The 25,363-nt window shown below is 48.5% G+C and overlaps 1 protein-coding gene across 1 annotated transcript in view; it reads left to right on the plus strand.

Moving 5' to 3' along the window:
- The window catches only part of LOC129831699 (rho guanine nucleotide exchange factor 17-like), a 111,899-nt gene extending 86,974 nt beyond the window's left edge, over positions 1 to 24,925 (plus strand). The window contains exons 3-20 of the mRNA XM_055895076.1: positions 3,948 to 4,130; positions 9,379 to 9,495; positions 12,622 to 12,714; positions 13,224 to 13,409; positions 14,609 to 14,659; positions 14,981 to 15,090; positions 16,252 to 16,337; positions 16,486 to 16,604; positions 18,186 to 18,393; positions 18,517 to 18,590; positions 18,905 to 19,092; positions 20,040 to 20,284; positions 20,394 to 20,661; positions 20,954 to 21,040; positions 21,127 to 21,343; positions 21,729 to 21,903; positions 24,087 to 24,362; positions 24,470 to 24,925. Of these exons, the coding sequence (XP_055751051.1) occupies positions 3,948 to 4,130; positions 9,379 to 9,495; positions 12,622 to 12,714; positions 13,224 to 13,409; positions 14,609 to 14,659; positions 14,981 to 15,090; positions 16,252 to 16,337; positions 16,486 to 16,604; positions 18,186 to 18,393; positions 18,517 to 18,590; positions 18,905 to 19,092; positions 20,040 to 20,284; positions 20,394 to 20,661; positions 20,954 to 21,040; positions 21,127 to 21,343; positions 21,729 to 21,903; positions 24,087 to 24,362; positions 24,470 to 24,681 (2,895 nt within the window). The 3' untranslated portion in view covers positions 24,682 to 24,925. The remainder of the gene's footprint in view (positions 1 to 3,947; positions 4,131 to 9,378; positions 9,496 to 12,621; positions 12,715 to 13,223; positions 13,410 to 14,608; positions 14,660 to 14,980; positions 15,091 to 16,251; positions 16,338 to 16,485; positions 16,605 to 18,185; positions 18,394 to 18,516; positions 18,591 to 18,904; positions 19,093 to 20,039; positions 20,285 to 20,393; positions 20,662 to 20,953; positions 21,041 to 21,126; positions 21,344 to 21,728; positions 21,904 to 24,086; positions 24,363 to 24,469) is intronic.
- The last annotated feature ends 438 nt before the right edge of the window (positions 24,926 to 25,363 follow it).

Genomic DNA, 25,363 nt, shown 5'->3' on the forward strand with positions numbered 1-25,363 from the left:
GATGGAGGAACAATAGAGCTCTGAGTACCAGGCCATTAAGACCTGATGGAGGGACAATAGAGCTCTGAGTACCAGTCCATTAAGACCTGATGGAGGGACAATAGAGCTCTGAGTATGAGGCCATTAAGACCTGATGGAGGGACAATAGAGCTCTGAGTATGAGGCCATTAGGACCTGATGGAGGGACAATAGAGCTCTGAGTATGAGGCCATTAAGACCTGATGGAGGAACAATAGAGCTCTGAGTACCAGTCCATTAGGACCTGATGGAGGGACAATAGAGCTCTGAGTATGAGGCCATTAAGACCTGATGGAGGAACAATAGAGCTCTGAGTATGAGGCCATTAGGACCTGATGGAGGGACAATAGAGCTCTGAGTATGAGGCCATTAGGACCTGATGGAGGAACAATAGAGCTCTGAGTATGAGGCCATTAGGACCTGATGGAGGGACAATAGAGCTCTGAGTACCAGGCCATTAGGACCTGATGGAGGGACAATAGAGCTCTGAGTATGAGGCCATTAGGACCTGATGGAGGAACAATAGAGCTCTGAGTATGAGGCCATTAGGACCTGATGGAGGGACAATAGAGCTCTGAGTATGAGGCCATTAGGACCTGATGGAGGAACAATAGAGCTCTGAGTATGAGGCCATTAGGACCTGATGGAGGGACAATAGAGCTCTGAGTACCAGGCCATTAGGACCTGATGGAGGGACAATAGAGCTCTGAGTATGAGGCCATTAGGACCTGATGGAGGAACAATAGAGCTCTGAGTATGAGGCCATTAGGACCTGATGGAGGGACAATAGAGCTCTGAGTATGAGGCCATTAGGACCTGATGGAGGGACAATAGAGCTCTGAGTACCAGTCCATTAGGACCTGATGGAGGGACAATAGAGCCCTGAGTACCAGTCCATTAGGACCTGATGGAGGGACAATAGAGCTCTGAGTACCAGGCCATTAGGACCTGATGGAGGGACAATAGAGCTCTGAGTACCAGGCCATTAGGACCTGATGGAGGAACAATAGAGCCCTGAGTACCAGGCCATTAAGACCTGATGGAGGAACAATAGAGCTCTGAGTATGAGGCCATTAAGACCTGATGGAGGGACAATAGAGCCCTGAGTATGAGGCCATTAAGACCTGATGGAGGAACAATAGAGCTCTGAGTACCAGGTCATTAGGACCTGATGGAGGGACAATAGAGCTCTGAGTACCAGTCCATTAGGACCTGATGGAGGGACAATAGAGCCCTGAGTACCAGTCCATTAGGACCTGATGGAGGGACAATAGAGCCCTGAGTACCAGGCCATTAAGACCTGATGGTTGTTAGCAAGTTTAGTACTACCAAAGCATGTCCAGAGTGCATAAGAGGAGATTACCATGACTCAACGATCATGTGGAATTCTACTGTGGTCATGACTCATGACTGCCGGTGTGGCAACACAACAGCCCTAGGTACAGCCTAATAGTTAAAAAATAATATTGCCATATTATCAATACGATATATTGTCAAAAATAATATCCTGATATGTTACTACCATTTTTTCCCCCAATTACTAGTAGATACTGTGGGCCGATGGGGACATGGAGATGTTTCCTTTCATCTTAGCCTGTCTTAGAACACGCCCACACACGCACCCACACACGCACCCACACCCACACCCGCACACGCACCCGCACACACACACACACACACACACACACACACACACACACACACACACACACACACACACACACACACACACACACACACACACACACACACACACACACACACACACACACACACACACACTCAACCTCATGACTCTTTTCCTTATGTACAATAAAGGCTGTTTTTTTAAACTCTATCTCTCTACCTCCCCCCTCTCTACCCCCCCCTCTCTACCTCCCCCTCTCTATCTCTCTACCGACCCCTCTCTACCCCCCCTCTCTACCTCACCCTCTCTATCCCCCTTCCCGCCCCCTCTCTATCCCCCCCTCTCTACCTCACCCTCTCTATCTCTCCACCTCCCCCTCTCTATCTCTCTACCTGCCCCTCTCTATCTCTCTACCTCCCCCTCTCTATCTCTCTACCTCCCCCTCTCTATCTCTCTACCTCCCCCTCTCTATCTCTCTACCTCCCCCTCTCTATCTCTCTACCTCCCCCTCTCTATCTCTCTACCTCCCCCTCTCTATCTCTTTACCTCCCCCTCTCTCTCTCTCTCTCTACCTCCCCCTCTCTATCTCTACCTCCCCCTCTCTCTCTCTCTACCTCCCCCCCTCTCTCTCTCTACCTCCCCCTCTCTCTCTCTCTCTCTCTCTCTACTTCCCCTCCTCTATATCCCCTCTTCTGTTCCCCTCTCTCTCTACCTCCCCCTCTCTATCTCTCTACCCCCCTCTCTCTCTCTACCTCCCCCTCTCTCTCTCTCTACCTCCCCCCCTCTCTATCTCTACCTCCCCTCTCTCTCTACCTCCCCCTCTCTCTGTCTCTATCGCTCTACCTCCCCCTCTCTCTCTCTCTCTACCTCCCCCTCTCTCTCTCTCTCTACCTCCCCCTCTCTCTCTCTCTATCTCTCTACCTCCCCCTCTCTATCTCTCTACCTGCCCCTCTCTATCTCTCTACCTCCCCCTCTCTATCTCTCTACCTCCCCCTCTCTATCTCTCTACCTCCCCCTCTCTATCTCTCTACCCCCCCTCTCTCTACCTCCCCCTCTCTCTCTCTCTCTCTCTCTCTACCTCCCCCCTCTCTCTCTCTACCTCCCCCTCTCTATCTCTCTACCTCCCCCTCTCTATCTCTCTACCTCCCCCTCTCTATCTCTCTACCTCCCCCTCTCTATCTCTCTACCTCCCCCTCTCTATCTCTCTACCTCCCCCTCTCTATCTCTCTACCTCCCCCTCTCTCTCTCTACCTCCCCCTCTCTATCTCTCTACCTCCCCCCCTCTCTCTCTCTCTACCTCCCCCCCTCTCTCTCTCTCTACCTCCCCCTCTCTATCTCTCTACCTCCCCCTCTCTCTCTCTACCTCCCCCTCTCTCTCTCTCTCTCTCTCTCTCTCTACTTCCCCTCCTCTATATCCCCTCTTCTGTTCCCCTCTCTCTCTACCTCCCCCCCTCTCTATCTCTCTACCTACCCCTCTCTATCTCTCTACCCCCCCTCTCTCTCTCTACCTCCCCCTCTCTCTCTCTACTTCCCCTCCTCTATATCCCCTCTTCTGTTCCCCTCTCTCTCTACCCCCCCCCTCTATCTCTCTACCTCCCCCTCTCTATCTCTCTACCCCCCTCTCTCTCTCTACCTCCCCCTCTCTCTCTCTCTCTCTCTCTCTCTACCCCCCCTCTCTATCTCTACCTCCCCTCTCTCTCTACCTCCCCCTCTCTCTACCTCCCCCTCTCTCTCTCTCTACCTCCCCCCCTCTCTCTCTCTACCTCCCCCTCTCTATCTCTCTACCTCCCCCTCTCTATCTCTCTACCTCCCCCTCTCTATCTCTCTACCTCCCCCTCTTTATCTCTCTACCTCTCCCTCTCTATCTCTACCTCCCCCTCTCTATCTCTCTACCTCCCCCTCTCTATCTCTCTCTACCTCCCCCCCTCTCTCTCTCTACCTCCCCCTCTCTATCTCTCTACCTCCCCCTCTCTATCTCTCTACCTCCCCCTCTCTATCTCTCTACCTCCCCCTCTTTATCTCTCTACCTCTCCCTCTCTATCTCTCTACCTCCCCCCCTCTCTCTCTCTACCTCCCCCTCTCTATCTCTCTACCTCCCCCTCTCTATCTCTCTACCTCCCCCTCTCTATCTCTCTCTACCTCCCCCTCTCTATCTCTCTCTACCTCCCCCTCTCTATCTCTCTACCTCCCCTCCTCTATATCCCCTCTTCTGTCCCCTCTTTATCTATTTCCGTCTCTCTCCCTCTCTCTCCCCCCTCTACCTCCTCCCTCTACCTCTCCGTCTCTCCCTCTCTATCTGTAGGGCTATATGCGGCCTCTGAAGCAGCCAGACAGTGGATCCCTAGTTGATCCCTCATTGGTGGATGAGATGTTCTATCAGATCCCAGAGATCCTGGAGCACCATGAGCACTTCCTGGAACAGGTCACCGGCTGCATTAGCCAATGGCACGACAGACAGACCGTGGGTCAGTTGCTTATCCAATCGGTAAGTACCTCCCTCCTTCCAATCACTGTGAATAATGGAGAAACCACGGGTGAAAGTAAGTCGGTAGGGTCCGGTACGGCGTCCCGGTGAATGAAATAGTGGGGGTAGAACCTGAGCCTATCATAGTTGACACAAAATGCTAAGAAAACTGGAAGCTATTACAACACAGCCAAATGAAAAATGAGAGAATTTATTTGAAACCGGCGGGTGGTGTACGCTCTGCGTTGTGTTTCGACGACAACACTTCCATGTTGCCAAGACGGAGATGAGTGACCGAGACGCACGCGGACGGCAGTGCACGCATCAATACAGGCTACAAGTATAAGCCTAGTGTCAGTCACAGAATACCATTACATACACACAGGTGGTTCAGAACAGGTGTCTTTCTAGTCATCAAGTTACGGGTGCGCTGTCTGGCTGCTGGGATGATTGTTGTGAGTGGACCCGACGTGCGTGGCTCGCCTACAGGAGGGCCTACAGGAAGTGATTAAGAAGTACTACAACAAACATTTTAGTTAGATGTAAAAATGTGTGACTAAGATCTCCTTGGCAAAAATTACCAAATTTAATGACAGATTTCTTGAGTTATCTTAGACTATTTTGAGGAGAGTGTGGCTACGGCGTCTCAAAATGGACAAACAGTACTGGTTATTTGAATGGAGTATGCGAGCACACTGATCTGGTAACTCGGCTAGGCGCCAGCCAACTGGAGCATGCTGAAGCCTTTATCCTAACCAGCGTAGCATCACTGTGTAGCGTTGTTAGCCCATGCTAGTGAAATGCAATCAGAATCTATAGCATTGTTAGCCCATGCTATTGAAATGCAGTCAGAATGTGTAGCATTGTTAGCCCATGCTAGTGAAATGCAGTCAGAATGTGTAGCATTGGTAGCCCATGCTAGTGGAATGTAGCGAGTAGTAATCCCTTGACCTCTCTGAACTATCAACCCCCCCTTCACCCCTCACTCTCTCACCCCCTCACCCTCTTCACCCCTCTCGTCCTCTTCACCCCTCTCTCACCCCCCCCCCACTTCTCTCACCCCCTCACCCTTCTCTCTCTCACCCCCACACCATTATTTTTCACCCCCCTCTCTCTCACCCCTCAGCCCTTCTCCCCCTCTACAGTTCAGCCTCTTGTGGTGATACCCTGTCAAAACACATCTGTCTCAGTAGCCCTGAACTGGCCTGACCCCGTGTACTAGCACATTCTGAACCTATGTGCAAGACTATGCAGTCTTGCTCCCTCCTTTGACAGACAGCCAACAGTAACATCATGTATAGTTGGTAGACCCAGGGTAGTGGGATCCATTCCTGGGACCATACATACATAACATTTATGCACACATGACTGTAAGTGACTTTGGATAAAAGTGTCTGCTAAATGGCATATATTATTATTATTATTAGAGAGTCTAAAGGACAGGGATTATACTGTAAAGATTATACTATAGAACCAGGGAGGTTGTGTAAGAGAGTTGGCCTACCAGTTAGGGCCAGCCTTGGGTTTCTACACCTTCTGTTTACATGCTGTCCATTCCACCTGTCCAGACTCCATAGTGGCTTTATTTAGGTTATGAATAGTGTGTTTGTGGATGGGAGCTTTGGATGTAATGTTTGAAAGTCTGAGCAGTTCCTTCCAGATTGATGAAGGAGAGCGAGAGAGACTTGTGCTTTTTAAAAACATCGCCACTTAAAGATCCAATGTAGCTGTTTTTATCTAAATATCAAATCATTTCTGGGTAACAATAAAGTACCATACTGTGATTTTGTTTTCAATTAAAATGACAAAATGTTAAAACTAAAATAGCTTCCTGGTGATGTCATCAGGCAGGCCAAAACTCCATCCCACTATAACAGGCTGAAATGTCAGGCAGTCGTTTCAAACAGCTCTTACACTAAAAGGGCATTTTCACAATTTCACAGTATTATTCCAACCTCATAGTGTGGAAATACTGTATATATAAAACTCAGAAAAATCACATTTTTGACTGCACTGGGCCTTTAAAAATGAGGAAAAAAAGAATGACTTGCACATTATTCCCACATTAGAAGGGAAAGATGGGGAAAGCGTGACGAGGATGGGGCAGAGTGGCTGCTTGTGTAACTGGAGGGATGGAGAGAGGGGAGACAGGTGACTGCGTAGGTGTACAGCACAGGGGGCTGCTGAGGGGAGGACAGCTCATAATAATGGCTGTAAGGCAGTGAATGGAATGGTATCAAACACATGGAAACCATGTGTTCTGGAAACCATCTGTTCTGGAAACCATGTGTTCTGGAAACCATCTGTTCTGGAAACCATGTGTTCTGGAAACCATCTGTTCTGGAAACCATCTGTTCTGGAAACCATGTGTTCTGGAAACCATCTGTTCTGGAAACCATGTGTTCTGGAAACCATGTGTTCTAGAAACCATCTGTTCTGGAAACCATCTGTTCTGGAAACCATCTGTTCTGGAAACTATGTGTTCTGGAAACCATCTGTTCTGGAAACCATGTGTTCTAGAAACCATGTGATCTAGAAACCATGTGTTTTATAAACCATGTGTTCTGGAAACCATGTGTTCTGGAAACCATGTGTTCTGGAAACCATCTGTTCTGGAAACCATGTGTTCTGGAAACCATCTGTTCTGGAAACCATGTGTTCTGGAAACCATGTGTTCTGGAAACCATGTGTTCTGGAAACCATGTGTTCTGGAAACCATGTGTTCTAGAAACCATGTGTTCTAGAAACCATGTGTTCTGGAAACCATGTGTTCTGGAAACCATGTGCTCGATACCATTCCATTTCAGCCATTACTGTGAGCCTGTCCTCCCCAATTAAGGTGCCACTGGCCGCCTGCGGTGTATAGCACCTGATTTATCACACTTTGAACGATTGAGCAGCCTTTCTCCATCCTGCTATCACTCCTTACAGATGGAGAGAGGGATGATGGGGTAGCTCTTTTCATGAGTGGTCATAATGCCTATTTCTGTCTTACCATTAAACCATACCCCTCCTATCTGTCTGTCTGTCTGTCTGTCTGTATGTCTGTCTGTCTGTCTGTCTGTCTGTCTGTGTGTCTCTCTCTCTCTCTCTCTCTGTCTGTCTGTCTGTCTGTGTCTCTCTCTCTGTCTGTCTGTCTGTCTGTGTCTCTGTCTGTCTGTCTGTCTGTCTGTCTGTGTCTGTCTGTCTGTCTGTCTGTCTGTCTGTCTGTCTGTCTGTGTCTCTGTCTGTCTGTCTGTCTGTCTGTCTGTCTGTCTCTGTCTGTCTGTCTGTCTGTCTGTCTGTCTGTCTGTCTGTCTGTCTGTGTCTCTCTCTCTCTGTCTGTCTGTCTGTGTCTCTCTCTCTCTGTCTGTCTGTCTGTCTGTCTGTCTGTCTGTTTGTCTGTCTGTGTCTCTCTCTGTCTGTCTGTCTGTCTGTCTGTCTGTCTCTTTCCATTTCCTTTCCCCCCTCATTTCTTTCTCTCCTCCCCACTCATCTCCATTGTGTAGAAGAAAGGCAGGTCAGAGTGAGTCACGGTGTGTGTCAGTGTGGGGAGCATGCCATAATGCGTGTTGTGCAACACATCCTGTGGATGTGTGTGTTTGTCTCTCTCCCCACGAAGGATGCCCCTTTCCCCCACGGAAGAATGCCCCTTTCCCCCAATTGAGGAATGCCCCTTTCCCCCAATTGAGGAATGCCCCTTTCCCCCACGGAGGAATGCCCCTTTCCCCCACGGAGGATGCCCCTTTCCCCCAATTGAGGAATGCCCCTTTCCCCCCACGGAGGAATGCCCCTTTCCCCCACGGAGGAATGCCCTTTCCCCCCACGGAGGAATGCCCCTTTCCCCCAATTGAGGAATGCCCTTTTTACTTTGGTTTTTAAGCCTAGAGGGAGGCTTCCTATGTATCACCATATTGGCCAATCCCAGCCAGGACCAGGCTCACCAACCACTTGTTGCCGGGCAAGATTCACCCTCATTCAGTGTCAGTTTATAGTCTGTCGCATGCTTCGAAGCAGTCCGCGCATATATTATGACGAACGTTTGATGTTTTTGTTCGTTTTGGTGTTCGGTAGTTGTTGTTTTTCTTCTACGCCCCTTTTTCAGTGATTGGTCAACAGTACTACTCCTAGTCAGAGTGGAAACTATGGACGGGATTCTTTAATGAAGTGTTTGTTGTCATTCAACAAGAGACGACAAGTTTTCTTGCAATTTTTTCACTTGAGAAGTACTGCACCAAACGTCTTAGTCACACAATTTTATATCTAACTAAGACCTGCTCTGCAAAAACGACTAAATTAATGACAGATTTCTTGATTTGTCTCAGATTAATTCTGACTATTTGAGGTGATGTATACTGGATATGTTGTTGCTACAGTGTCTCTAAAGGGACAAACAGTATTATTGGCACTTTTTTCCCCTTGTTTTTCAAGCAAAAGTCTTTTAAGGGAGTATGCGAGGCACAGGCAGGGGCAGTTCCTCACTTCACGTAGCCGGATTATGCTAGTAGCAAATCAAACCTAGTATGAGGGGGGCCTTTTACAATCAATCAATCAAGTTTATTTTATATAGCCCTTCGTACATCAGCTGATTTATCAAAGTGCTGTACAGAAACCCAGCCTAAAACCCCAAACAGCAAGCAATGCAGGTGTAGAAGCACGATGGCTAGGAAAAACTCCCTAGAAAGGCCAAAACCTAGGAAGAAACCTAGAGAGGAACCAGGCTATGAGGGGTGGCCAGTCCTCTTCTGGCTGTGCCGGGTGGAGATTATAACAGAACATGGCCAAGATGTTCAAAATGTTCATAAATGACAAGCATGGTCAAATAATAATCAGGAAAAAAATGTCAGTTGGCTTTTCATAGCCGATAATTAAGAGTTAAAAACAGCAGGTCTGGGACAGGTAGGGGTTCCATAACCGCAGGCAGAACAGTTGAAACTGGAACAGCAGCAAGGCCATGAGGACTGGGGACAGCAAGGAGTCATCATGCCCGGTCGTCCTGACGCATGGTCCTAGGGCTCAGGTCCTCCGAGAGAGAGAAAGAAAGAGAGAAGGAGAGAATTAGAGAGAGCATACTTAAATTCACACAGGACACCGGATAAGACAGGAGAAGTACTCCAGATATAACCAACTGACCCTAGCCCCCCGACACAAACTACTGCAGCATAAATACTGGAGGCTGAGACAGGAGGGGTCAGGAGACACTGTGGCCCCATCCGATGATACCGGATACAGTATGTTTATATTCCTGTTTGCCTGTTAACTTTATCTCTCCTCTCTATCTTTCACACAGTTCTCCAAAGAGATTCTTGCTAATATTTATTCAGCATACATCGATAACTTTCTGAACGCCAAAGACGCAGTGAGGATCGCAAAGGAGGCCAAGCCGGCATTCCTCAAGTTCCTGGAGGTGAGTGTGTACACTACCGTTCAAAAGTTTGGAGTCACTTAGAAATGTCCTTGTTTTCCATGGAAAAATACATGGAATGAGTTGCAAAATGAATAGGAAACATAGTCAAGATGTTGACAAGTTTCTAAATAATGATTTTTAATTTAAATAATAATTGTGTCCTTCAAACTTTGCTTTCGTCAAAGAAGCCTGCAATTACAGCCTTGCAGACCTTTGGTATTCTAGTTGTCAATTTGTTGAGGTAATCAGAAGAGATTTCACCCCAGGCTTCCTGAAGCACCTCCCACAAGTTGGATTGGCTTGATGGGCACTTCTTATGTACCATACGGTCAAGCTGCTCCCACAGCAGCTCAATAGGGTTGAGATCCGGTGACTGTGCTAGCCACTCCGTTATAGACAGAATACCAGCTGACTGCTCCCGCCCTAAATAGTTCTTGCATAGTTTAGAGCTGTGCTTTGGGTCGTTGTCCTGTTGTAGGAGGAAATTGGCTACAATTAAGTGCCGTCCAACACAACGTTGTATGAGATCTTCAGTTTCTTGGCAATTTATCGCATGGAATAGCCTTCATTTCTCAGAACAAGAATAGACTGACGAGTTTCAGAAGAAAGTTAATTGTTTCTGCTCATTTTGAGCCTGTAATCAAACCCACAAATGCTGATGCTCCAGATACTCAACTAGTCTAAAGAAGGACAGTTTTATTGCTTCTTTAATCAGCCCAACAGTTTTCAGCTGTGCTAACATAATTGCAAAAGGGTTTTCTAATGATCAATTAGCTTTTTTAAAATGATAAACTTGGATTAGCTAACACAACGTGCCATTGGAACACAGGAGTGATGGTTGCTGATAATGGGCCTCTGTACGCCTATGTAGATATTCCATTAAACAATCAGCCGTTTCCAGCTACAATAGTCATTTACAACATTAACAATGTCTATACTGTACTTCTGATCAATTTGATGTTATTTTAATGGACAAAAAAATAGCTTTTCTTTCAAAAACAAGGACATTTCTAAGTGACCTCAAACTTTTGAATGGTAGTGTATGTCCGCTGTTGATATGAGTGTGTTTGTGTAGATGAGTGTGATTCATGGACTTGTCTCTAAGTGTCTTTATCGTGTGTGTGTGTGTGTGTGTGTTTGTGCACATCCTGTCCCTGCTGCTCTTCCAATGGCAGTTCTCTCAGGAGATTTTCTTTAGAAAGAGACACTCGATCACTGATCCCCTGATGCCGGGCGTAAACTACAGGACTTTCAAAATCCTAACATGGCTGGGCCTCTGACATTAACACCCGTCTTTTCTGTAGCTTGTTGTCTTGGCAACGTAGTGACTAGTCATCTGTCCTTCTCTAGTCTACATATTCATTCTAGTACTAGTCATCTGTCCTTCTCTAGTCTACATATTCATTCTAGTACTAGTCATCTGTCCTTCTCTAGTCTACATATTCATTCTAGTACTAGTCATCTGTCCTTCTCTAGTCTACATATTCATTCTAGTACTAGTCATCTGTCCTTCTCTAGTCTACATATTCATTCTAGTACTAGTCATCTGTCCTTCTCTAGTCTACATATTCATTCTAGTACTAGTCATCTGTCCTTCTCTAGTCTACATATTCATTCTAGTACTAGTCATCTGTCCTTCTCTAGTCTACATATTCATTCTAGTACTAGTCATCTGTCCTTCTCTAGTCTACATATTCATTCTAGTACTAGTCATCTGTCCTTCTCTAGTCTACATATTCATTCTAGTACTAGTCATCTGTCCTTCTCTAGTCTACATATTCATTCTAGTACTAGTCATCTGTCCTTCTCTAGTCTACATATTCATTATCGTACTAGTCATCTGTCCTTCTCTAGTCTACATATTCATTCTCGTACTAGTCATCTGTCCTTCTCTAGTCTACATATTCATTATCGTACTAGTCATCTGTCCTTCTCTAGTCTACATATTCATTCTAGTACTAGTCATCTGGGCTTCTCTAGTCTACATATTCATTCTAGTACTAGTCATCTGTCCTTCTCTAGTCTACATATTCATTCTAGTACTAGTCATCTGTCCTTCTCTAGTCTACATATTCAATCTAGTACTAGTCATCTGTCCTATTCTAGTACTAGTCATCTGTCCTTCTCTAAAACTTGTTGCACGTTCACACTACAAGAGCATTGCAGATTTTGTGTTGATAAAATCAAACATGTTCCGTCTCAAAGACGGGATCGATAGCCCTCGGTTTACGTCTCTGACCCGAGTAGGCTACCACATGGAGTTTATCTCCGATCTCCTAAACTTGTCTAGGACAGCTTAATTGGGTCCAAAATTGTGTAGTGTACACCCGGCTTGAGGTAGAGAAGTCTGGCCCAGTTCTTTTGGATTACACACACACACACCACACACACACCACACACACACACCACACACACACACCACACACACACACCACACACACACACACACACACACACACACACACACACACACACACACACACACACACACACACACACACGTGTGATAGGCAGGTTCCGCTGAAGTGAATCATTTACATTTGAGTAATTTTAGCAGGGGTGGGAGAGCCAAGAGACCAGAGGTGACCGAACGCAGTGCTCCGGTTGGGGTGTAGTGTTTGAGCATAGCCTGGAGGTAGGGAGGGGGCAGTTCCTCACTAGTCAGATGGCTACTGATTGGCAGAGCTGAGACATGGAGGTAGGGAGGGGGCAGTTCCTCACTAGTCAGATGGCTACTGATTGGCAGAGCTGAGACATGGAGCTCAGAACATGTGGATGTGTGTTCCTGCATGTCTGTCTGTGTATAGTTCAGTGTGTGTGTCCCTATATCTCCAGCTATTGTTGACCTTTGACCAGACTAGATGATGACCTATTAAAAAGTCACAGGTCTTCTTCAGTGACTCGGTCACAGGAGTGTGACTGATCAGAATGTGGAACCATACCGCCATCTAGTGTCTGTGGAGAAACCAGACCGATTATTCACACCGTATGGTTCATATGTACTGTATGTCTGACTAGAACTCTGTCCCGTTCTCCCTGTCTCTCTTTTCTGTCTCCCTGTCTATCCCTGTCTCTCGCTCCTGTCTCTCGCTTCGGTCCCCCCCCCCCCCCCCCCCCCCCCCACAGACCAGTATGCGTGAGAACAAGGAGAAGCAGGCCCTGGGTGATCTGATGATCAAGCCTGTCCAGAGGATCCCCCGTTATGAGCTGCTGGTCAAGGTGAGTCCCCTCAACTCTGCCCGAACTCAATCAATCAGTCAAATGTAATTAAAAAGACCTTTACAACAACAGATGTTACAAAGTGCTATGCAGAAACCCTGCCTAAAACCCCAAACAGCAAGCAATGCAGGCGTAGAAGCACGATTGCTAGGAAAAACTCCCTAGAAAGGCAGGAACCTAAGAAGAAACCTAGAGAGGAACCAGGCTCTGAGGGGTGGCCAGTCCTCTTCTGGCTGTGCCGGGTGGAGATTATAACAGTACATGACCAAGATGTTGAAATGTTCATAGATGACCAGCAGGATCCCCATGGTTCCCTCTGCCTAACTGGGATAAATCCTAGGCAAGTCTCAGGCTTCTCCTGGCCTAGCTATTTCCACAATGTCAACCAATTTAGTGTTGAAGGCCTGCGTTTGAAAGATGAAGATAAGCATGTATATATGAAGGCCTATTCTTTTACAGGTGGTGCTTCCTTTGACTTGGTAGTAACACGTGGTGTCCCTGTTCTCTAGGATCTGTTGAAGCACACTCCTGAGGAACATCCAGACCACCCGTTGCTATTGGACGCCCAGAGAGACATCAAGCGATTGGCTGAGAAGATCAATAAGGGTCGTCGCTCTGCGGAGGAGGTGGAGAGAGAGACACGCGTCATGCAGGAGATAGAAGCCCACATCGAGGGAGTAGAACACGTCAGAGATGTAGGACACTCACATATACACTGCCGTTCAAAAGTTTGGGGTCACTTAGAAATGTCCTTGTTTTTGAAAGAAAAGCTCATTTTTTTTGTACATTAAAATAACATAAAATTGATCAGAAACATTGTTAATATTGTAAATGACTTGTAACTGGAAATGACAGATAAAAAAATTAATCATGTTTTATGGAATAATTTCATAGGTGTACAGAGGCCCATTATCAGCAACCATCACTCCTGTGTTCTAATGGCACGTTGTGTTAGCTAATCCAAGTTGATCATTTAAAGTGGGAGATTTGTACAGGGTAAAAGGGATCTTGAAGAAGGAAGGCTATCACTCCATTTTGCAACGCCATGCCATACGCTGTGGACGACGCTTAATTGGAGCCAATTTCCTCCTACAACAGGACAATGACCCAAAGCACAGCTCTAAACTATGCAATAACTATTTAGGGAAGAAGCAGTCAGCTGGTATTCTGTCTATAACGGAGTGGCCAGCACAGTCACCGGATCTCAACCCTATTGAGCTGCTGTGGGAGCAGCTTGACCGTATGGTACGTAAGAAGTGCCCATCAATCCAATCCAACTTGTGGGAGGTGCTTCAGGAAGCATGGGGTGAAATCTCTTCAGATTACCTCAACAAATTGACATGTAAACTCAGCAAAAAAAGAAATGTCATCTCACTGTCAACTGCGTTTGTCAGCAAACTTAACATGTGTAAATATTTGTATGAACATAACAAGATTCAACAACTGAGACATAAACTGAACAAGTTCCACAGACATGTGACTAACAGAAATGGAATAATGTGTCCCTGAACAAAGGGGGGTCAAAATCAAAAGTAACAGTCAGTATCTGGTGTGGCCACCAGCTGCAGTAAGTACTGCAGTGTATCTCCTCCTCATGGACTATACTAGATTTGCCAGTTCTTGCTGTGAGATGTTACCCCACTCTTCTACCAAGGCACCTGCAAGTTCCTTCATGGAAAACAAGGACATTTCTAAGTGGCCAACCCCAAACTTTTGAACGGTAGTGTGTGTGTGTATATATATATATAAAACATTTCATTTAAAAACAGAATATATATATGTTCTGTTTTTAAATTAAATGTTTTAAAAGTTTAAATATTATACGTTGTGCTTTCTTTTGCTATCTCGAAGTTGATGCTACTGTAATAATGATTCTAATCTCTCTCGCTGACAGATCCTTAACCCAATGAGGAAGTTCCTGAGACAGGAGATGGTGATGGAGGCGGTGAGTCTGAGACACTCAGACAGTAGATTGACAGTGTGCTATTATGATGCTCTTCTGGATAGAGATTGAGAGCAGGGACCATAGATACTCTGCTGAGGGACTGCTCTGCTGAGGGACTGCTCTGCTGAGGGACTGCTCTGCTGAGGGACTGCTCTGCTGTGGGACTGCTCTGCTGTGGGACTGACCTCTGTCAGATATCAATCTACAATCTAGATAACGGATGAGAAGGATAGGACTGTGTTTCTCTCTCTGTCGCTGTCTCTCTCACTCTCTCTGTCTTTGTGTGTCTGTCTGTCTGTCGCTGTCTCTCTTTCTCTGCAGAAGACCGTGGGGGGTAAGAAGGACCGCTCTCTCTTCCTCTTCAGTGATCTGCTCATCTGCACCACCCTCAAGAGGAAGTCTGGATCCCTGAGACGCAGCTCCATGAGCCTGTGAGACATACACACTCACAAACACACACATACACACACACTCACATACACACACACACACTCACATACACACACTCACAAACACACACATACACACACACACACTCACATACACACACACTCACATACACACACACATATACACATACAGTGGGGCAAAAAAGTATTTAGTCAGCCACCAATTGTGCAAGTTCTCCCACTTAAAAAGATGAGAGAGGCCTGTAATTTTCATAATAGGTACACTTCAACTATGACAGACAAAATGAGGGAAATAAATCCAGAAAATCACATTGTAGGATTTTTAATGAATTTATTTGCATATTATGGTGGAAAATAAGTATTTGGTCACCTACGTTCACCACATTGAGGTATAAAAGATCTAGACACTGGGTCCAAGATGTCCGACCTTTGTTTTCAACTAATTTACTCATGTTCGCATACGCCGATTCATGGACCGTCTATATCCTGGTTGGTTTACACGGCCCGACTTCATATGCGTACCAGCACTCGGTGTGCCCAGGAGCAGTGTCATCACGTCATCCAAAAACATGACAGACATTTGGATGAATATAAAATGTTAATATCTTTGGGTGTGAGTGATGGGGGGGAAACAATGATTTGAAAACTGACTTCTCTATGGGTCCGTCTATGGAAATTACCTTTCTGGGCCAGACGAGTTAAACTGCAGTTATAAAGCAAGACTGTAGCAGTAGTCAAAACCATGCTTCCAGACAGGAATCCTGGTCCCTTGGTTCACCCATAGAGATAATTAGAGGACTTTGTATCTGTGCCATTATAGTGTATTTGACTGCATGGGCAGCGCCATTGAGGCTATCTTCATTTTGAAGTAGTCCATTTACTTCTTCACGATTTGGCTGAGCCCTCCTGATGAGCTGGATGGACACGAAGGATCAGTCAATGAAGTCGGAAGCCCCACCCAGTTGACTACATTAGTTGAAGCCCTCAATGCGCTTCCTATACTCACATGGCCTTTTGGCTACTAGAGGCCTCTATCATTCTCTATGGGTTCACCCCATCATTTGCAGTGTTAAATAAAAGGAGACTTGCTGCCCCCTAGTGTTGCCTTAACACATTGCATCGTAGACAGAAATAACTATCTATCTCCCTGTCCTCTCGTCTTTCTGTCTCCCCCTCTTCCAGGTACTCTGTTGCCAGTGTGATCGATACTTCCAGTAAATATAAATTCCTGTGGAAACTTCCCCTAGAGGACGTGGAGATGGTGAAAAGTAAGACTCCTGAAGGCTCATGGGATGTGTAGTTTATATGTGTCTGAGATTATACTGTAGTTCTTCCTGTATGCCAGTGCTCATGGGATCTGTAGTTTCCTGTGAGTATCAGAGGTCAAATGTCATCATCTCCTTTCCTGTATGTTAGGCCCCTCCCAGGCAACCAACAAAGAGACCATCCAGAAGATGATTGGTCGACTGGATGAGGACCTGAGTACACTGGGACAGATCAGCAAACTATCAGAGACTCTCAGCTTCCCTCACCAGGTAACACACACACACACACACACACACACACACACACACACACACACACACACACACACACACACACACATGCACTCGTCTCATAGTCGTCTAACAGATCACATACACAATTACATTTGTCCCCCTCCTCCACACATCTCTCTCTCTCCTCTCTCTCAGGCAAACAGTCTCATACACACCTCCGTTAAAAACCTCTCTCTCTCTCTCGCTCCTCTCTCTCAGGCAAACAGTCTCATACACACCTCCGTTAAAAAACCTCTCTCTCTCTCTCGCTCCTCTCTCTCAGGCAAACAGTCTCATACACACCTCCGTTAAAAAACCTCTCTCTCTCTCTCGCTCCTCTCTCTCAGGCAAACAGACCCATACACACCTCCGTTAAAAACCTCTCTCTCTCTCGCTCCTCTCTCTCAGGCAAACAGTCTCATACACACCTCCGTTAAAAACCTCTCTCTCTCTCTCTCTCTCCTCTTTCTCTGAGAAACAGTCTCATACACACCTCCGTTAACAAACCTCTCTCTCTCTCTCTCTCTCTCTCTCTCTCTCTCTCTCTCTCTCTCTCTCTGAGAAACAGTATCATACACACCTCCGTTAACAAACCTCTCTCTCTCTCTCTCTCTCTCCTCTTTCTCTGAGAAACAGTCTCATACACACCTCCGTTAACAAACCTCTCTCTCTCTCTCTCTCTCTCTCTCTCTCTCTCTCTCTCTCTCTCTGAGAAACAGTCTCATACACACCTCCGTTAACAAACCTCTCTCTCTCTCTCTCTCTCTCCTCTTTCTCTGAGAAACAGTCTCATACACACCTCCGTTAAAAACCTCTCTCTCTCTCTCTCTCTCGCTCCTCTCTCTCAGGCAAACAGTCTCATACACACCTCCGTTAAAAACCTCTCTCTCTCTCTCTCTCCTCTCTCTCTGAGAAACAGTCTCATACACACCTCCGTTAACAAACCTCTCTCTCTCTCTCTCTCTCCCCTCTCTCTCTCTGAGAAACAGTTTCATACACATCTCCGTTAACAAACCTCTCTCTCTCTCTCTCTCTCTCTCTCTCTGTCTCTCTCTCTCTCTCTCTCTCTCTCTCTCTCTCTCCTCTCTCTCTGAGAAACAGTCTCATACACACCTCCGTTAACAAACCTCTCTCTCTCTCTCTCTCTCTCTCTCTCTCTGAGAAACAGTCTCATACACACCTCCGTTAACAAACCTCTCTCTCTCTCTCCTCTCTCTCTCTCTCTCTCTCTCTCTCTCCTCTCTCTCTCTCTCTCTCTCCCCTCTCTCTCTCTCTCCTCTCTCTCTCTCTCTCCCCCTCTCTCTCTCTCTCCTCTCTCTCTCTGAGAAACAGTCTCATACACACCTCCGTTAACAAACCTCTCTCTCTCTCTGAGAAACAGTTTCATACACTTCTCCGTTAACAAACCTCTCTCTCTCTCTCTCTCTCCTCTCTCTCTCTCTCTCTCTGAGAAACAGTCTCATACACACCTCCGTTAACAAACCTCTCTCTCTCTCTCTCTCTCTCTCTCTCTCTCTCTCTCTGAGAAACAGTCTCATACACACCTCCGTTAACAAACCTCTCTCTCTCTCCCCTCAGTCTCTGGATGATGTGATAAAGGACCTGATGGTGTCAGTCCACAGGGAGCTTGCAGAGAAACAGTCTCTAGCCTTCAGTATGACCTTCCTGCCCACCAAGCTGGAGCTGACCACCGCCTCGGCAGAAACCAGCTTCGTGTTTGAGTTCAGCTCCCCAGACACACGCAGCAACTTTCAACAGGCCTTCGAAGATGCCAAGAAGAAACTGGGTATGAGGAAACACACGCTCATGTTATTTAACATGGTATTAAAGGGATTGTTCACTAGAGCCTTTCCCTTGAGAGTAAACTGTAGCTTATTAACCTCTATCCCTTCCTTTGTCCTGTGTGTAGCAATGAATAAGGACCAGTGGGACCCAGAGTTCCTGAAGGCTATCCCCATTATGAAGACCCGTAGTGGGATGCAGGTGAGAGCGACGCCAGCCTGTCCTGATGGTGTGCAGGGTTGGGCTCAATTAGATTTGAAGGCAGCAAATTCAGGAAGTGATTTGAATTTAACATTCTGAAGAAAAAAAAATGGAAATAAAATAGCTTGTACTTTTTGAAAATAAATGCTATTTTTTCGATTATTGAATTGTAATTTTAGTTGAATCGAGCTCAACCCTGGTTGCGTGACATGGTTACCAGGCCATTCTGACTATCCATGGTACAATTTGATGCAGAACATGCCTACTTAAGTATTCATAGTCCTTTTCCTCCTATCCTGCCTCTCCCTCCCCAGTTCTCCTGTGCCTCCCCCAGCCACAGTTGTCCAGAGAGCAGCAGTGAGGTGTGGGTGTGTAACAGTGATGGTTACGTGGGCCAGGTGTGTCTGCTCAACATCAGAGACCAGCCCACTGTAGAGGCCTGTATCGCTGTCTGCTCTGCCAGGATCATCTGCATCGCCGCGGTCCCTGGACTCAAGGGGAGGTTGGTACACAGAGCATAGTGTACAAACACACACATATCAGTCCCTGTAGTCAAGGGGAGGTTGGTACACAGAGCATAGTGTACAAACACACACATATCAGTCCCTGTAGTCAAGGGGAGGTTGGTACACAGAGCATAGTGTACAAACACACACATATCAGTCCCTGTAGTCAAGGGGAGGTTGGTACACAGAGCATAGTGTACAAACACACACATATCAGTCCCTGTAGTCAAGGGGAGGTTGGTACACAGAGCATAGTGTACAAACACACACATATCAGTCCCTGTAGTCAAGGGGAGGCTGGTACACAGAGCAGGGTGTACAAACACACACATATCAGTCCCTGTAGTCAAGGGGAGGCTGGTACACAGAGCATAGTGTACAAACACACACATATCAGTCCCTGTAGTCAAGGGGAGGCTGGTACACAGAGCATAGTGTACAAACACACACATATCAGTCCCTGTAGTCAAGGGGAGGCTGGTACACAGAGCATAGTGTACAAACACACACATATCAGTCCCTGTAGTCAAGGGGAGGTTGGTACACAGAGCATAGTGTACAAACACACACATATCAGTCCCTGTAGTCAAGGGGAGGTTGGTACACAGAGCATAGTGTACAAACACACACATATCAGTCCCTGGACTCAAGGGGAGGTTGGGACACAGAGCATAGTGTACAAACAGACACATATCAGTCCCTGTAGTCAAGGGGAGGTTGGTACACAGAGCATAGTGTACAAACAGACACATATCAGTCCCTGTAGTCAAGGGGAGGTTGGGACACAGAGCATAGTGTACAAACACACACATATCAGTCCCTGTAGTCAAGGGGGGGTTGGTACACAGAGCATAGTGTACAAACACACACGTATCAGTCTTTACTGTTGATGTCCTGCAATGCTTAGCTAACATTACAGTGTCCTGCATCCTGTGTCTCCTAGGGAACGTGGAGTGGAGCACTCCCCAGCCCCTCCCCCTGTAGCTGTTGACTCCACCCCATCCCGGCAGCAGCAGCTACACATCTCCATCTCTCATTCGTCGCTGGAGCTGACCGAGCCCCCTTCAGGGGCGGGGCCAGAGTTAGTTCCATTTGATAGTGATGACACAGACGATGAAGATTCTCCTAGCCCCTCCTCCACACTGCAGAGCCAAGCCAGTCACTCTACAGTGTCGTCCAGCTATGGCAGTGAGTACTCTCTCACACACATTCACACAAAACCCCAAGCCATCCATTCATCCAGCTATGGGAACAAGTTTGCACCGACTTAAACACCCTGACTGTCCCTCTGTCCTAGATGAGGAGGGGTCAGGTTCTAAGGACATGGCTACAGAGACCACCAGTAGTGAGGAGGAGCAGGACTACCCGGTGGCCAGTCCTTATGGAGCTCCAGGCAGGCCAGGGGTGGGTGGAAGAGGTCGACCCCACAGCGAGAGCCCCATGGACGGGAGAGCCATGCGCCGCTCCTCCCGGGGATCCTTCACTAGAGCCAGTCTGGAGGATCTGCTCAGCATTGACCCGGAGGCTTACCAGAGCTCTGTGTGGCTGGGCACAGAGGACGGATGGTAAACACACACACACACACACACACACACACACAGACAGACAGACACACACACAGACAGACACACACACACACACACACAGACACACAGACACACACACACACACACACACACACACACACACACACACACACACACACACAGACACATACACACAGACACACGTTGAAATCCTAACTCAGTGAGGACGGATGGTAAACACACACACATACAAATACACAGCGACACGTACAGAAACGCACACAGACACACGTTGAAATCCTAACCGTGTGATTTGAACTCTCCCTGTCAGTATCCACGTGTACCAGTCATCAGACAACATCCGGAACCGTAAGAACAGCATGAAGATGCAGCACTCTGCCCCCATCCTGTGTGTTCTGTGAGTCCGGCTGCTTACAAGTCTTCCACTTCATCTGGTGATTCACTACCTCACTGTCTGACAATCTCCTCCCTCTCTTCTCTCAGCTACCTGGACAACAAGGTGTTTGTGTCCCTGGCCAACGGAGATGTGATCGTCTACCAGAGGGAGGTGGGGAGTTTCTGGGACGCCCAGTCATCTCAGACGTTGAGTCTGGGCACGCCCAGTAGTCCTGTCACTAAGATGGTCCCGGTCGGAGGGAAGCTGTGGTGTGGTTCACAGAACCGCGTTCTCATCATCAACACAACCACACTGGTGCAAGAGGTATGGTTACATTACGGTCCAGTCACAAAAGATGGATGGATGGATGGAACGATGGATGGATGGATGGATGGATGGATGGAACGATGGATGGATGGATGGATGGATGGATGGATGGATGGATGGATGGATGGATGGATGGATGGATGGATGGATGGAACGATGGATGGATGGATGGATGGAACGATGGATGGATGGATGGATGGATGGATGGATGGATGGATGGATGGATGGATGGAACGATGGATGGATGGATGGATGGATGGATGGATGGATGGATGGATGGATGGATGGATGGATGGATGGATGGATGGAACGATGGATGGATGGATGGATGGAACGATGGATGGATATCTGGGTGGTTGTAACCTCTCTCTCTCCCCTGCAGCACTGGTTCCAGGTGGGCACAGACAGCAGTAGGTGTGTTACCTGCATGGTGAGCTACGGCCAGGGGGTGTGGCTGGCGCTCCAGGGTAGTGCCCAGATTAGACTTTACCACGCCCAGACCTGGGAGAGCCTGACAGAGGTGGACGTGGCCCCCGCCGTGCACAAGATGCTTGCAGGTAACACAGAGCACGCATACACACGCGTACGCACACACCATAAGTCCCCAAAACATCGTAGACGTTTACTGCACACACACACACACACACACACACACACACACACACACACACACACACACACACACACACACACACACACAGAGTCAGCGCATTACACCTCTTAACCAGTAGATGGCAGCTCCAGTTCTAAATAAAACGCTTGTTCTCTCCCTCTCTCTGGCCTTCCTCTCCCTCTCTCTGGCCTTCCCCTCTCTCTCTCTGGCATTCCCCTCCCTCTCTCTGGCCTTCCCCTCCCTCTCTCTGGCCTTCCTGTCTCTCTCTCTGGCCTTCCTCTCCCTCTCTCTGGCTTTCCTCTCCCTCTCTCTGGCTTTCCTCTCCCTCTCTCTGGCCTTCCCCTCTCTCTCTCTGGCTTTCCCCTCTCTCTCTCTGGCCTTCCTCTCCCTCTCTCTGGCCTTCCCTTCTCTCTCTCTGGCCTTCCCCCCTCTCTCTCTGGCCTTTCTCTCCCTCTCTCTGGCCATCCTCTCTCTCACTCTGGCCTTCCTCTTCCTCTCTCTGGCCTTCCTCTCCCTCTCTCTGGCCTTCATCTCCCTCTCTCTGGCCTTCCCCTCTCTCCTTCTGGCCTTCCCCTCTCTCTCTCTGGCCTTACCCTCTCTCTCTGGTCTTCCCCTCTCTCTCTGGCCTTCCCCTCTCTCTCTCTCTGGCCTTCCTCTCCCTCTCTCTGGCCTTCCTCTCCCTCTCTCTGGCCTTCCTCTCCCTCTCTCTGGCCTTCCTCTCCCTCTCTCTGGCCTTCCTCTCCCTCTCTCTGGCCTTCCTCTCCCTCTCTCTGGCCTTCCTCTCTCTCTCTCTGGCCTTCCTCTCTCTCTCTCTCTCTGGCCTTCCTCTCTCTCACTCTGGCCTTCCTCTCCCTCACTCTGGCCTTCCTCTCCTTCTCTCTGGCCTTCCTCTCTCTCTCTCTGGCCTTCCTCTCCCTCTCTCTGGCCTTCCTCTCCCTCTCTCTGGCCTTCCTCTCCCTCCTTCTGGCCTTCCTCTTCCTCTCTCTGGCCTTCCTCTCTCTCTCTCTGGCCTTCCTCTCTCTCTCTCTCTGGCCTTCCTCTCTCTCACTCTGGCCTTCCTCTCCCTCACTCTGGCCTTCCTTTCCCTCTCTCTGGCCTTCCCCTCTCTCTCTCTGGCCTTCCTCTCCCTCTCTCTGGCCTTCCCCTCTCCCTCTCTCTGGCCTTCCCCTCTCTCTCTCTCTGGCCTTCCCCTCTCTCTCTCTCTGGCCTTCCTCTCCCTCTCTCTGGCCTTCCTCTCCCTCTCTCTGGCCTTCCTCTCCCTCTCTCTGGCCTTCCTCTCCTTCTCTCTGGCCTTCCTCTCTCTCTCTCTGGCCTTCCTCTCTCTCTCTCTCTGGCCTTCCTCTCTCTCACTCTGGCCTTCCTCTCCCTCACTCTGGCCTTCCTCTCTCTCTCTCTGGCCTTCCTCTCTCTCTCTCTGGCCTTCCTCTCCCTCTCTCTGGCCTTCCTCTCCCTCTCTCTGGCCTTCCTCTCCCTCTCTCTGGCCTTCCTCTTCCTCTCTCTGGCCTTCCTCTCTCTCTCTCTGGCCTTCCTCTCTCTCTCTCTCTGGCCTTCCTCTCTCTCACTCTGGCCTTCCTCTCCCTCACTCTGGCCTTCCTTTCCCTCTCTCTGGCCTTCCCCTCTCTCTCTCTGGCCTTCCTCTCCCTCTCTCTGGCCTTCCCCTCTCTCTCTCTCTGGCCTTCCCCTCTCTCTCTCTCTGGCCTTCCTCTCCCTCTCTCTGGCCTTCCTCTCCCTCTCTCTGGCCTTCCTCTCCCTCTCTCTGGCCTTCCTCTCCTTCTCTCTGGCCTTCCTCTCTCTCTCTCTGGCCTTCCTCTCTCTCTCTCTCTGGTCTTCCTCTCTCTCTCTCTCTGGCCTTCCTCTCTCTCACTCTGGCCTTCCTCTCCCTCACTCTGGCCTTCCTCTCCCTCTCTCTGGCCTTCCCCTCTCTCTCTCTGGCCTTCCTCTCCCTCTCTCTGGCCTTCCTCTCCCTCTCTCTGGCCTTCCTCTCTCTCTCTGGCCTTCCTCTCTCTCTCTCTCTGGCCTTCCTCTCCCTCTCTCTGGCCTTCCTCTCGCTCTCTGGCCTTCCTCTCTCTCTCTCTGGCCTTCCTCTCCCTCTCACCTTACCCTCCACCATTCTCCTCCCCTCCCCAGGTTCAGATGCGATCATCCGGCAACACAAGGCAGCGTGTCTGAGGATCACAGCTCTCCTGGCCTGTAAGGACCTGCTGTGGATCGGGACCAGTGCAGGGGTGGTCCTGACACTGTCTATCCCAGCCGTCAGCTCTGGGACAGTGTCAGGGACGCTGCGGTCACCTCTGACCCCCATGGGCTCTGCTCACGGACACACTGGCCATGTGAGGTTCCTCACCTCCATAGAACTACCTGAAGGCTTCGACGTCAACTTCCCCCTGCCCGCCGATACCACAGGTAACCATGTCACTCCACGCACCATTTCTGCTTCCAAACATATTTGCTATACAATGTTTAAAGGGGTACTTCCATATTCATGACCTTTGAACTCCTCTGTCCGCTAGGCAACCCAGCCCAGAGTGGTGTTGAAGGGGGTAATGGGGGTCTGCAGAGGCGAGACTCCGCTCGCCGTCGAGCCTCCGCCCTCCTGCCCGTTAAAACCAATCAGTTGGTGATCTCCGGTGGCGACGGCTATGAGGACTTCCGGCTGACCAATAGCAGTGAGACAGTGGGGCGGGACGACAGTACCAACCACTTACTGCTGTGGAGGGTCTGAGCCAATCAGGCGGCCCCATTTATCAAAACCCACCACTTCAGCACCAGCAACATACTGCCCTGGAGGATGTGAGGCTAAGCCCCTTGCCCCGGGTCTGAGCCAATGAGAGTCCCCCGACCCATTTAAAACCCACCCTTAGCAAAAACCACACATAAACCCGGCCCCTCCTCAAACCCCGCCCCCGTTTTTATGAGAGAGAGAGAGAGAGAGAGAGAGAGAGAGAGAGAGAGAGAGAGAGAGAGAGAGAGAGAGAGAGAGAGAGAGAGAGAGAGAGAGAGAGAGAGAGAGAGAGAGAGAGAGAGAGAGAGAGAGAGAGACTGATGTACTGATGGGAAGAAGATTGTGAATTCTGCAACAAGCCAAATGATGGACTGACGGAAGTAAAAATGGAACAAGGCCATCCTAACACTCCATCCTAGGGAGGAGAGGAGACATGAATGGAACAAGGCCATCCTAACACTCCATCCTAGGGAGGAGAGGAGACATGAATGGAACAAGGCCATCCTAACACTCCATCCTAGGGAGGAGACATGAATGGAACAAGGAGTGAACACTAAACGTCTCTGTTCTCTGAACAAGGAAACTAAAGAGTAAACATTATAAAAGTAACCAATGTGCAATATATGGCAAGGGTACCTACTAAGACTATATAAACATACACACACACACACACACTTTCTTC

This window comes from Salvelinus fontinalis, chromosome 33 (assembly GCF_029448725.1).
Source record: "Salvelinus fontinalis isolate EN_2023a chromosome 33, ASM2944872v1, whole genome shotgun sequence".
Classification (NCBI taxonomy): Eukaryota; Metazoa; Chordata; class Actinopteri; order Salmoniformes; family Salmonidae; genus Salvelinus; species Salvelinus fontinalis.